The 14,194-nt window shown below is 45.1% G+C and overlaps 1 protein-coding gene across 3 annotated transcripts in view; it reads right to left on the minus strand.

Annotated features, from left to right (window-relative positions):
- The window catches only part of PHTF1 (putative homeodomain transcription factor 1), a 596,971-nt gene that overhangs the window by 274,959 nt on the left and 307,818 nt on the right, over positions 1–14,194 (minus strand). For all 3 annotated transcript variants that reach the window (XM_069633361.1, XM_069633363.1, XM_069633362.1), the window contains 4 exons: positions 11,290–11,418; positions 10,394–10,666; positions 9,710–9,841; positions 192–278 (listed from right to left, as the gene is read on the minus strand). In XM_069633361.1, coding sequence (XP_069489462.1) covers positions 192–278; positions 9,710–9,841; positions 10,394–10,666; positions 11,290–11,418 — 621 coding nt within the window. The remainder of the gene's footprint in view (positions 1–191; positions 279–9,709; positions 9,842–10,393; positions 10,667–11,289; positions 11,419–14,194) is intronic.

Here is a 14,194-nt window from a genome sequence, read left to right on the forward strand (position 1 = left end):
CAGAAAAAGAGAATTGTATTACCAAAAAGCACAGGAGACTTATTTTTTAAAAGTTAGCCATCCTTTTGAAACATACTGGTGTAAAAATGCACAAATATATTGGAGTGAGTGGTGGCCAGGCACAATACATTTTCAATCACCAAAAACAACTTGTGCACCCACAGAACCTAGATAACATGTAGATGTCTCACCTGGGCACAGCAGATGAAAGCAATGGAGAGTGTCAGTAAAAAGATTGACGACACCACCACATCCACGGAGCGCTGTGGGCCACGCCGCTGCAGGGGGTGAAAATGCACACGAAGAGTCAATAACAAATGAATGTGCGGTACACTACAGGGATTATTGGAAGTATGGTGGGAACAATTGAAACATGCCTCCCATTTTTTAATTAACACATGATTATGATTTGGAATCAGATGGGATGGATATTTATCACATTGGGCAAATATGGATTGAAATAGAAAGTACTATATAGGGTAATATGGATTGTTTACCAGGTACACAGGCCTTCCTGTATGGGTGACTAGAGGGATTATTTACACGAAGCAGTGCAATGACCAACTGTCCGTGTCTCCCACTGCACACTTTAACTATATACTTTTGACATTAAAACACATTTGGTGTTACATTTGTTAGGGGAGTTTCCCTAAAGCCCACTTGCAGGTAAGACTCAACTATCCATGGGTATACAGGTCCCCAACTCTTAGTATAAGTCTGTACTACCCAAAGGAGTGTTAGAATGGCAGAGCAGCCAGGCTTATTTTATGAGGAGGATGTGAGCTGTAGGTTAAGCACAATGAACGGTAAGGAAGGCATGGTATCAACAGTAAAACAGACACAAGTGACCACAGTTCAAGGGTGTTTATTGAACTTTTGCAGGGGTGTCAAACGCCTACCTAAACCTAAATCTAAAGATGGGAGCAAGCTACAACTATTAAATAATAAAGAAGGAATTCCTATTGGAGTCTTGTCAGCATAAAAAGGCATATACTAAAAAAAAAAAAAAAAAACTATTGCCAATCCTTATTACTAATTTACAAATAGTGAAATGAAAGAAGTGTTCACAAAATGAAAAGTCAAGATAATTGGGCCGTTGGCCTCCCTTTCCCATGTTTTCAGCAAGGGGCAAGGCGGTTCACTCGAGCAAACCGCACACTCTGGTTTCTGCGGCACGAGGATACAGTTCAGTCTTCACTGTTCAGGACCTTCTGGGTCGAAGCCTCTTTACTACTTGTAAGTCTCTAGACTCAAAAGGGCCTGCTGTGCAAATACAATACGTAAATGTTCTTTTCCTTTCAAATATATTCAAAGTTGGATGTTCACCCTGGATCCCCCTCAGCCGGGCTCGGATCCCTTTTAAACCAATGTTCAGAGAATTCTTTATCTGGTGACTCACGGTTCTCTCCGGATCCCCATCTGCCGGGGTCAGATCCCTTTCTTTCGGTCAATAAATCTTGCTCAGCCGGGCTTGGACCAATTGTGATTTTCCCCAACCTAAACTATTGAAGACATTTGAATGTGAATGTGCACTAGGTTTAGCTTGACCCGTTGCATGACAACTTCGATTTCGTTATTACTTTTTTCTCACACTCAGCATTAATGGATACCGGACAGACTTTTGAATGAGCGTCCACGTGGCGCAAGACCTCCTTTGGTTCCAATTATATCTGCGTCGCTCTTTGCAAATGCCTCACACACTGTTTTCTTTGTACAATGTTGCCGCTTGCAACCTTGGATCAAAACACAAGTTGGTTTAAGATCAGTCTCTTTGACTCACGGCTGTGCTGTCTTTTCTGACGCTGCTTTGTTGTAGGAGCCAAGGACAGTACCACAGCGGCAATCGCTCATCCCTGCCTTCGTTATTGACGCAGGAGAGCCCCGGGTACCTCCGACACACTGTGCAGGTGTGATCAGCCTTAGTTCCTGGTCTTTGGTTTCTTACTTTCCAAGGCTCCCGAAAATAACAGTCTTTAGAGGTCACGGGTACTTCCCTTGTTGCGACACTCTCTGGTCTCGCCGTCTTTCTCCCTGTATGAAACTGCCATCTTGGAACTGCTGTTCCTCATGTGCTTTTGTGCGTTGCCTTTTATCCGTGGGGGAAAGTGGGATGGAAGTCAGGTGTGTGTAATCATCCATTAATTACCTGACCTTGCCTGTCCATGGTGTTGGGACAGGCCAGGTATATGGCTCTGGTGTTAGTCCGTTGTCGCTCACGGTGAACTGTCCGTGAGAAAGTGTTTGTCGGAAAGGGGAGGGAGGGCGGAATTCCTAGGTATCCTATCTGGTAGGATGGGAAAAGGTGTTATTGGGTAGAGGATACCGCATCTCACCCTCCAACGACCAACTTCCACTCCCTGAGGACCCCTCATCCAAGTGATCCTCCTGCACTGGTCACCCCCAGGAACTGTATCCAAAAGTGATGGCTTTGTCCTGGGCTCCTGGATGACAGATCCCTGGGGACTAGCGGGTGGGACACCTTAAGGTTTCTCACAGAACCCAGTCAATACAATAGTCCAAAGAAACTCTTACACACTGAAAGTTATATTCAAATATACATTTGTTCTTATGTCAGGGGTTTTGACCCGTGTTCGAGTTATTATGCTGCAACATTTGGGGCTGTGGGCTCAGAAAATCCAAGATGGGCAAAAAAGGCCACATTGCGCCAGAATCCAGGAAAACCGTGCAGTTTTTGTGCACACCAAAATGGTCGCCTAACCTGCCACCCACCAGTGCGAGCGTGGTGGGCCGGAAGCGCCATGAGTGAAACGTGGTGCCAAAGGAAAAAACAGCAGTGCCTGTTAGCTCAGAAAGCGCTTTGAAATCACCTTTGTTTCTCTGAAATGCAAGCTAAAAATGCCTATTTTAAACATTGCAAGATATTCAAAAATCTCACTGAACACCAGCAGACATTTGGCAGAATGAAGTCTTGTGAGAATACAAAAACTGGGAAAAGAAAGAGCCTAAAATAATGTTCACAATGAAACTGGCTGAGCTGTGGATGTTAGCAGCTTAAGTTAAATTGGACTGAAAGCCACTAAAATCTAAATGTTTAAAATAAATGAGTGACCTACTGTTGAGTGGCACCTAGTTTGCAACTGTTAAATGTCATAGTTTTGAACTTAGAATCAGCATTCTAGCTGTATGTGTAAAAATTGTAAGTTTGATTTGGATGAAGAAAAACTGGGAACAAAAGTGACATTTGGCTGAAGCCTGGCTTGAAGAGAGTGGATTCTGCCCGGCAACTACCCCCGACAGGAGTTGAAACCTGCTCAGCCACTCTTCCCAGGCCTGGCTGCATTCTGCTGCCCCCACCAAAAGGAAATGACACCTCCCTGATTGAATCAGGGGAGGAGCACCTAGGACTGGAGGGAAACAGAACAATGAGCCTTCCTTGGCTCAGGCAAATGTTAAATTAGGGGGGGGGTCGTAAATGGCTTCCTCTTGAGAGAAACTGGGAGGGGCAGTGCCTCTGTGAGCAACTTGAGTTGGAGGAAGTGGACAAACCAGAAATTCCACCATGTGCTTTGGGAAACCACACCCCTCTGGGCCAGAGCATAATTTTAAAAAGATGGATAATTCATAGTACGGACTTGTCAAAATTATATAATTAATATAATTATTCTTGTGATTTTTCTGTGCACATTTTAAGAGGTGTTAGGACTCTGTACCATGTTCTGAGGCAAAACCCCATGAATTATGGAGATTGCAGACACGGGGTTCACGCTAGAAAAATGAAAATGTACTGGAATATGTGTAGAAAGGCGGTGTACATGTGTGTAATTTTTGGTAAAAATCCAATATTGGTAAACCAACTAAAAACAATAAGTTGCCATTTTTGAACCCTGGCTGTTAGAAACAGAGTTGGAACAGAGACCTACCCGAAGTAATATATGATATGTACATGTAATGTCAACCACTTGTGTATTTGGGAAATATGTTTAGTTATGAAAATGATTTTCTAAGGTAAAAGCAAAGGGGAGTGTTCTTTCTTTAGAGCCATAAACATGACACCTGATGACATAGGATGACTCACTGCTCCCTTCTCAATCAGGTCAAAGAGAAATCCTTGACCTATCAAATCATGAGTGGGTTGGGCATAGAAAGTTAGCATCCACACCCATTTTCAAAAGACATAAAAAGAGCCACTGGAAGCCGGACAGGGACATTCATTTTCCAAAATTCAACTAAATTCCTGCGCAGCGCGCTGACGGAGAACTCCAGAATCCGGAACTCCAGAGATCCAGACTAACTCCAGAACAAAAACTCCAAAGAGCTGAACTCTTCAGCAGGCCTCGAAATCTTTTGCAACTATTCAACCGCCGGGCTGTGCGGTTTGCTGCTTGCTAAGAGTCTTGTGAATCCAGAACAGAACCAGTACCCAGAAAGCAGTGCAGTATCCAGAATCCACTTGATCCAGACTAGCAGAACCAGAGACCCAGACCAGACCGCTGTGAACAGAACCGGTGCCCGATTGACCCGTCGAGCAGAGAGAACCGCAGCTAAAATTGTTGACCAGATCCGTGACAAGGCCATTCCTTTCAAATTTATAGTGCGAGTACCCAGCTAGAACTGTGCAGAACCCATCTCTTAGCTTAAAATAATCTGATTCAAAACATTTGAACCTGTTTAGAACTGCATCATAAGAAATTGTGTGTTCCTCCTGTTGATTCAAACCTTTCAAAGCGCATCTGTCATTCTGAAACTGTAATTTCATTTCTGAAAAACTACCTTTACAAAATCGTCTGTATCTTTGGAACCGCGCCTCCTAGGAACGAAATTTATTTTAAAGCTAAGATTCTCAGCTTTTCATCCAGCTCTAAACCGACTTGCTACTCCTTATAGCGCCTATGTAATTGCGCTCGACGCACTCGAAAAAAAGTGTTGCGATTTGACATTTTGCTTCATTTCAACCATGTGTAGAAAGATCTGTCCTTTGCTTCCATTACTGAAATCCGTTTTCAACCTGATAAGCCCTCATTAATCATTGTTAGTGTGGACCTGAACTGATTTAAAGTATCTCTCACCACCCTGAACCTCTAGAGGGAATTAAAATCAATTTGAGCATATTTCACTCCCTTGCAAATCACCTCAAAGTCTTTCGCCTGTGTTTCAAAATCATCCCTGGTGCTATAAGCTTGCTAGGGGGGAACTGAATTCGTATTGTACTGTGATTGTATTCCTGAAGACTGTGCGTTACTTCCATCTCCTTACATTGCATAGGGGGGGAGTGAATTGTCAGAGAAAAAGTGATCATATTATCTTTTGCTGAAATCATATCAAGTTTATTTCTGTACTGCCTTTTATTCATCTTTGCATCTCCTTGAAACCATAAAGCATTCTCAGCTACCTTATCCTCTATACTACTAAGTAATTAAACCAGTGTGCTAGTAGATCATCCATTGTTGATCACTGTCATATGTCTAAGTGTGATATCAAATATTAATTATAAAAGTGTGATATAGATCTATTGTTTAATTTTTCAAATGAACCTTTTTAATTTGCAAAACAAACCTACTTCTTGGCTCAGTGGAGTCAGGGGGATTCTAAGAGAGGGGCGTCATACAAGGGTTCATTATCCAGATTATAACTGGTCATAAAAATATATAAATAAGGGCTTCCCTTGAGCAATCCCAGACAAGGCACTGACTTAGTGGGAATGCTTGATTGGAGTCATTAACACTTATATACACACAAGGCAAGGTAGGTAAATACTTATATACACTAACCAACACACACAGGATTTGTTCACAATACTTTTCAGAGGAGACTGCTTCAATAGTTGTTGCTCGCGATTACAATTGTTTTCAGAGAATGACAGTTCTACCGTATGGTATGTTATAACATTTGTATAGTGCCAAAAGCCCTAGGCATCCAGGCAACAAGAAAGCAAGGAACAGAGGCATCTATGTAGAAGCTTACATGAACAGCGTTTTTTTAGAGATTTCCTGAACGCTAGATGGTCCGTTTGTTCCCTAAGTATTTGTGGCATATGCAGCCAAAACTGGGAAGGAACGTCCATTGCCCCGTGCTCTCTTGACCCTGGCCACTCTCAAGAGGTGGGCTGAGGTGGATCGAAGATCTCTGGTAGGCTTGTGTATGGATACTTTTTCCTTCAGATAACTAGGTTATGGCAGAAGATCATGAGTTTAAAAGGGATCATGGCTGATCTAGGCAGCCAGTGCAATTCCTTCCTGGCAGAGGTAGTAGATTCATAGCGTTTCATGCCATAGTGAATGGCCGCATTTTGTATTTTTTGCAATCTGGAGATGTCTTCCTTACTGGCGCCACCCATTGCAGTAGTCCATGCGCAGAAGAATAACGGTCCTAACCAATTTTGCTCGATTGTCTTTAGAAATTAATGGGGCCAGCTGCCTTAGGACTCGTAATATTGAGTATTTTTTTACAATGGCATCTACCTGGGTGCTTGCGTTCAGGGTGGCTTCTACATATGTTCCTAAAGTCTTTACCTTGTTTACAACAGCTATCTGGCTGCCCTCTACTTGAAAGCTAGCAAAAGGGGGGGCTAGGTTCTCCATGGATTTCTCAGAACCATATATCATCAATTCCGTTTTACCGGCATTTAAACACAGCCAATTTGTGGTCATCCAGTTTTTTACGACTTGGTAGATCTCACTGAGCTTATCTTGGTCCTCCTTGTAATCGCCTGACAGCACCAAGGACAGCTGGAAGTCATCTGCATAGTTTGTAAAGAAAAAGCCTAATCTTTCCAGTTCTCTGCATAGGTGCACTATATAGATGTTGAAAAGTAAGGGGGATAAACATGCCCCCTGGGGGACACCACATAAGATTGTCTCCCCAGTACACCCTAGATTTTCTATTTTCCAAGAAGGACCTGATCCGGTTTACTGCCTCATCGGCAAGTCCACTTGTGTCTCGCAACCGCTTCAGCAGGATCCCATGATCCAGCAGATCAAAAGCTGCTGACAAATCCAGTAACATCAGCAACCCTGATCTACTTTTTTACTAGTAGTATTACTAGTAGTGCTGCACTCTTATTTGTTCAGAGAAATGATAGTTTCATTCATTTAGTATAGTCACATAAGACAGTCTGTAGGACGACAGAAAGGGAGGGTTATTCACACTTTAGCAACTATTTACTTTATAGTAAAACATTTCAAGGCTTCTAATGCTTTGGTAGTCCAGTGCCTAACTTATCCAAGAGTTCATCAAAGTCAGTGTAGGAGTGGACCAAAAGCCTTATGCAGCAGCAGAAAAGACAAAGTTGATACTTTAGTCACTTCAATAAAAATTACTCAGCAAGATAACACAAGCTATAGGGACCCTGCAAAGTACTCCCAGATAGGACACAAGCTGTTAAGCCTGGGTCAGAGATATGGGTGCACACACAAACACCTTCTAAATGCACTCCAGTCACACTGGAGCGACTATTCGGTTTAAGGTAAGTTCTACCTCGAGCCCCACAGTACCTTAGGGTGGAAGGTGAAAAACGCAGGTGGATTCTCTCATATACAGCAGCAACTGAACCAGTCTCCTGATTCCTCTGTCTGGTGACAAAAGGAAGGACTCTGAATGGGATGTCACGACAGCAGTCCCGAGAGAGGACCCTCAGCGTGGATTTGTCTGGTCTCCCACATCTGTATGTGGTGTTGGCACCTTTTTATCAGCTCCAACAATGGACGGTTATAGCCCGGTCAATCTTCCTCGATTCTGCAGTCTTGCACTCTGGCGAGGGGTCTTGGATGGGTGGCATCATGCCTATGGAGGTCCAATTGGAGCTCACCAAAGATCTGGGGGGGCAGGGGGGTTTGTCCACGCAAAGATGTTGCACTGCATATGGATTGGAGGTCTCCTGGTATCCACGCTTTGCAGCCCTGGAAGGTCACAGCACCTCAGGGGACACTTGATTTGTAGTTCATCTTTGGGCGATTTGGTCCTACCAGCCAAAGGGAAGGAATTGTCCTCTTCGGAGCTCCTCTGTTGATAAGAAAACAGGATCATAACGGCAGTGGCGGCTTCACGGTTACTGGAAGGGTCTGCAGGTGTGTCTGGCAGTCTTCAGCTTTGGAGCTAGAATTCCATTGGTCGACTTGCATTCTGCCTCATGAACCTCACCTTTCATTCAGTTTTCCCCATTCACTCCTCTGCAAACTCTCCCAGCAGTTTACAGAAAGGTGCAGGTGGCTGTCCAATCAGGACAGCCAGTCCCCAGTGGGAACTGGTTCCATTCAGGCACTCAGGCAGACAAAGGCAGGGGAGTGTTAAACTCCTCCCCTGCTTCCTGTCCTCACAGAGACACTGAAGCCTAGGCAGAGACACACAGGAGTTCCCGCTGAAGACGACACTCGCACACAGACCTCCCCCTCCCAGAATGGTAGAAGAAGGACTAACAAATGACAACCACACGAGAAAAGGCAAACATAGAAAGGAGCCATCATGTTAGAACATAAGTGACCCTATTGTGCATAACAGAGAATAGGAATACAGTCTGTGGTAACAAATAGCACAATAGTTGGTAGAACACGTCCACTGCCACCAGCCATAACAACTTTAGGGTTGTCACGGTGACTAGAAAGTCACAGGAGCAGAGCGAGGGGGGATACTAGGTATCACCTTAGCACTCCACCTAGGGTAGTGTGTGCTAATTTCTCATGAGTTAAAGTTTTAGGAAGGATACAAAGTATCCCTCTATCCTTAAGAACAGTAGTCAAAGGAGAACCCAAAGGGTTACCAGCAACACTGCAGATAGGGTGCTGTGAGCTGCAAACGTTAAACACAGATGCCTTTAAAGAGATCTGGAGGAAAGTTGACTCCATAGAAAAGGTAAAACACAGAACAGAGTTCCAAAAGTCAGAGAACATAAGAATGAAGGATATAAAGAAACCGGTCCAGAAGTCCAACAAAAAGTGCTGGAGGTCTCCTTAGGAGAGGGGATTAAGCAGAACATTGATAAATCTCCAAAGCAACATTTCACATCAAATGAGTACTTTGATACTTTTCATGACTTATTGTATTTGCGTTCTTAAGGTGTATGGACTGTAGATCAGTAGGAGCTACAGGCATAGATAGGATTACACAGGCTGGTGGGAACAGATCATGTATACATAGTTTATTTCCAGACTGCCATTTAGGGTAGTAGAGGATAGCTAACATTTACAGTTGATGTGGAACGTGCGACAGTGTTGAAAGGTGGCATGGAAGAGTTGGTGCTAAGCACACCAATTTAGAATACATTTCAAGATCTTTTCCAATGCATGTCTTGAACTTTCCTAGTAAACATTACCAAAAAAAAATAGTTTTGTTCTTTTCTATTAAACCAGGAGGCTGCAAAAATGTTTCTTCAGATGTCATGCAAATTTACGACTGTCAAGACTACCTCAGGTGGTTTCAATTATTTTCCAAAACCAAAAGAGATGGGTGAAAAATCTGATTAAATTTAAAACCATAGAAAAGTGTTCATTTATAAAGAGAGGCATAATAAAATGCAAAGGAGACTGACATTTAACCAGCTGGGGCCTTAGGTGACTCATCCCTGTGCAAGGGATTAAACACTATACCTGCAGGTTAGCAAGATTTGTCAGGAGTATTTAATGGGTGGATGCCTCAGTTTCTGACCAAATTGCCCTACATTAGGGTGTCAATATCTGTTCCTAGTACACTCACCTGGTGAATTACCTTCCCATAACTAACCAAGTACAACCCAAATCTAAAAGCAAAAATAACTTACCTTCAAATAGGCACGTAGCGATAACCAAATCCTAATGTTCTGCACTTTATTCAGTCGGAAGTGAGGGATTTCAGACTTGCGAGCTTTCCGCGCTGACGTGAGGTGGCTGAAAAGTTTGGCAAACAGAAATCTCTGCAAGAAAAAGGCCACATGTAAATGTGTATTTCTTCCTCACTTAAAATAACAAAAAAATATTCCTTGATAAATAAGAATCAATACACTTTATTCCTGACCCAAGTATGTAATTGTGAAACAAAGGGAGGCCTCACTGGTACATTTGCAATCCAATCAGAAATTGAATATATTAGACTGATCGAAAGAGTTTACAAATTGGAATTGGTATACGTGACCTATCCTAACTTTAATATCAAAAGGAATTCCTGGCTATACTATAGTATTCATTACCTCGATAGTAGGTTGCCCCTCCATTCTGGAAAAACCACAAACATCCCTTGACTGTATAACCCTTTCAACCAAGCAACAGACGAGGCAAAAGATTCAAAACCATGCATTTTAAATAAGTAAACAACGTGATAAACGATCAAAATAGGTGGCTCGAGTTTGGGCTCTTAAAAATGCAAAGTATCACTTGACATACATTAGCTGTTGTGGAATTAGGTTTATATATTTTTCTGTGCAATGTGGTTGGTAAAGTAATTGCATTTAATTACGTTACAGACCCACCTGTTTGTAGGTTCGCTCCGCCACACACATCATGAAAAAGAAAATCCATGTGAGGCACAAGCGCTCGATCAGATTGATGACGGATAAGGCAACAAGAGGTTTGCTGGGGGGAGCCCCACAGAACATGGCTAACAGCTCCTCTGCAGAAACCCCAGCAATCTGGTCAAGGTCCTTCTGCCGGAAAAGTTGGTAGATGATGGGAAATGCTGCTAGTGCAAGGGTGACGATATTGCCTAACATTTGATATCCTACTCCGTGCTCGTAGGTGCTAACCTGGTGGAAAAAAAACAAAATCACACCTGACTCCATACTGTGGCAAAACACAAAAGGTGATGGCTGGAAGGTTTATAATTAATCTTAACCTTTGGCATTGCTCTGGGCAACCATCCAGGTCACTGTTCAACTCCATATTGCGTACAAATGAAAACATAAAAAAGATTCTGTGACAATACAAGGTTTTAACACATGCACCACTTTAATATTGTCCTGGTCCCTGCTAGATCTGCTAAATCCACCCAGTGTGGCCCCTTCTTCATGTGAGACCGTACATGGCAATTAAGCGTGGTGGTAAGGTGACACAGATCTACTCTTTAGAAATAATTACTTGAATGTGCAAAACATGTTCTGCCACCAGGACACATTTGTTCTACAAGAAAGACATGGTATTTCAATCATCTGAAATACTGCTAAACTATCAGAAAGAGGAATCATATCTTCGTACTTTTGACCATTCAGAACTTTACTTGCAAATCAGGCTAGCATTGCAATTGAAGGCCTCTATGCCTTAGATGGATAGCCTCCCCAACCCCGATCTTTTCAATGTCATCAAATAAAACAGTAAGGACATTAAAACATATGATGTGGACACTGACATTGTTTTGTGTATTTTTTCTTACCCTTTTCATGATCATGCCACTTATTTCGGGAACAGACATATCTGCTTTTTTGCACTCATTCCTTTCCCAAACAATAACGCTCACTTTCTCAGAGGCTGGGCTCGTATTGTAAAGGAAAAACAGGTGATTCTGAAGTAGAAAGAATAATTATTTATAAAGAGGCAGTACAATGCAAAAGCATACTTCTCTGGCATCAGCCTGTAGGTACACATAGATCTAAGTAATGCCAACCCTGACACCAAAAGCCAGGCGCTTTGTTAGGTGGGATCACTCACCATACATTGGGAAGGAACAAGTTACTTACCTGTAACTGTTCTCCATCATGGGTCTAGCATGGATTCACATGCTCATGAATATTCTCTGTCGTCAGGCTGGGAATCCTCGCTAAAAGAAAAAATCAGTTTCAGTTTCGTTTCTGAACTGTCTTTCTCCTAATAACCAATCACTGGTCTCTGGGTCATACTGCCCCCAGCCAAAGACTGCCCTCTACCTAAACCCCTCCTCTGGCAGCCATCACGTACAGTGGCAGTAGGACCAAGAGAAGAGCCGCAGAGGGGTAGGCGGGAGGGTTCACATGTGAATCCATACCAAACCCATGCTGGAGAACAACAGTTACAGGTAAGTAACTTGTTCCTTATCAAGCATGGGGTCTGGCATGGATTCACATGCTCATGAATACAAGAATACATAGCAGTAAACACATGCAACCACACGAGGTGGCAAGGCTCAACATTAAGCATTTCAACAACTCAACATTAAGCATCTCTTACCTCCTCACCAGGCTCACCTTTAAGCGAACAGGTTGCGCAGCACTGCTTGGCCGACTCTTGACTCATCCCTGGAATCCCGGTCCATGCAGTAGAATCTTGTGACGTGTGCGTTGACCTCCACGTACCAGCCCTGCAGATGTCCAGCAGGGGCACACCAGACAGGAACGCCATAGTAGCAGCAATCGCTCTGGTCGAATGGGCTCTCGGACGGCCAGGCAAAGGCCAGTTTGCCAACCGGTGACAGTGCATGATACAGCCGGAGAGCCATCTGGAAATGGAAGCCTTGGAGAGGGCCTTCCCTGGGCTCACAGGGCCAAAGTTCACAAACAGCTGTGATGTCTTCCAAAAACTATGAGCGGTCCACGTAGAACTTCAGCGCTCTAGCCACATCCAGCGAGTGCAAAGTCCTCCCAGCCGGCGACGAAGGCGACGGGAAGAAAACAGGCAACACCAAGGGCTCGTTGAGATTTACGTCCGACAGCACCTTGGGCATGAAGGAGGGGTGCGTCCTCAGCACTACCTTCGTCTCGTGAAATGTCAGGTACGGGGGCTTACAGGAGAGGGCCTGGATCTCTCCCACTCGTCGTGCGGAGGTGATGGCCACAAGAAACGCCGTCTTGCACGATCGAAATTTCAGCGGCGCCGAATGCAAAGGCTCGAATGGTGGACACATGAGCCTGGTCAGCACCACATTGAGCTCCCACGCCGGGGCCAGAGCCTTGACCAGCGGGAATGAGCGGAACAGTCCTTTCATGAACTCCTTCACCAGGCGGTGGGACCACAGTGATGACCGCCCAGGAGTTCTGGTGTAGAAGGAGATAGCGGCCAGATAAATTTTGATGGAGGCATGCGCCAGCCACGCCTTGGCCAGCGACAGCAAATACAGCAGCACTTGAGGGGCCGTAATCCGTAGAGGGTTGATCTTCTGTGCACAGCACCAGACAGAGAACCTCTTCCATTTATGTCCATAGCACTTGAGAGTCGAGGAAGCCCTGGCCTTGGCAAGTACCTCCTTGCAGTCCGCCAGGATATCGTAGCCTCCGAACTCTAGAGCTGCAGGACCCAGGCCTGCAGGTTCAGCGATCCTGGGTCGTGAAGCAGGATCGCGCCTCCTTCACTGGCGAGAAGATCTGTCCCCGTCGACAGCTTGACTGGAGGGGACGATGACATGTCCAGAAGGTCCGGGAACCATATCTGTCTCGGCCACGCCGGTGTGACAAGGATCATCCTGCACCTGGACCGTCTGAGTTGACTGATGAGTCGCAGAAGCAACGGCAACGGTGGGAATGCATCGAGGAACAGGCCGCCCCAGGGGAAGGAGAATGCATCCCCCATGCTCCCCGGCTGGGGAAACCTGCTTGCGAACTTCTGGCACTTGGTGTTCGCTGCCGTCACGAACAGATCGATCCTGGGATTGCCCCACCGTCGGAATAGGAGATCTATCTGATCCTGCCGAAGCTCCCACTCGTGGCAAAAGCGCAGCTCCCTGCTGAGTGAGTCTGCAACAGTGTTCTTCACTCCTGCCAGGTGAAAGGGTACCAGGAACAACCCTTGGGCAACGGCCCAGTGCCACAGATCTTGCGTTTCCTTGGAGAGAGCCAGGAATCTGGTGCCCCCTGCTTCCGGATGTAGACCATTGTGGTGGTGTTGTCGGTGAAGACCTGTACCGCCTTGCCCTTGAGGGACGGAAGGAAGGACCTGAGCCCAGAATATGGCCCAGAGTTCCAGGACGTTGATGTGCAGCTCCCTCTCCTCTGGGAGCCAAATGCTTCTTGCATGGAGATCTCTGGTGTGTGCGCCCCATCCCTCCAGGGAGGCATCTGTTGTCACAGTTTCCTGATGCGCTGTGGTCTGGAAATCCATGCTTGCCGCGAGATGCGCGTGGGTGCCCCACCACCGGATCGCTTGTCGGAAAGTCTCGTTCAGGGTGATCTTGTCTTCGAAGCTTCCCGCCACTTGTATCCAACGGGCGGCAAGGAACTCCTGCAGCAGCCGCATCCACAACCTGCACAGCCGTATGAGGTATATGCATGACTACATCATGCTGAGCAGGAACTTGATGGACATCACCCTGGCAACTTCCATGGTCAACAGCCGTTGTACCTTGCCTAGGATGGCCTTTATCCTCTCCTCCG

This window comes from Ambystoma mexicanum, chromosome 13 (genome assembly GCF_040938575.1).
Source record: "Ambystoma mexicanum isolate Mex_15411 chromosome 13, UKY_AmexF1_1, whole genome shotgun sequence".
Lineage (NCBI taxonomy): Eukaryota > Metazoa > Chordata > Amphibia > Caudata > Ambystomatidae > Ambystoma > Ambystoma mexicanum.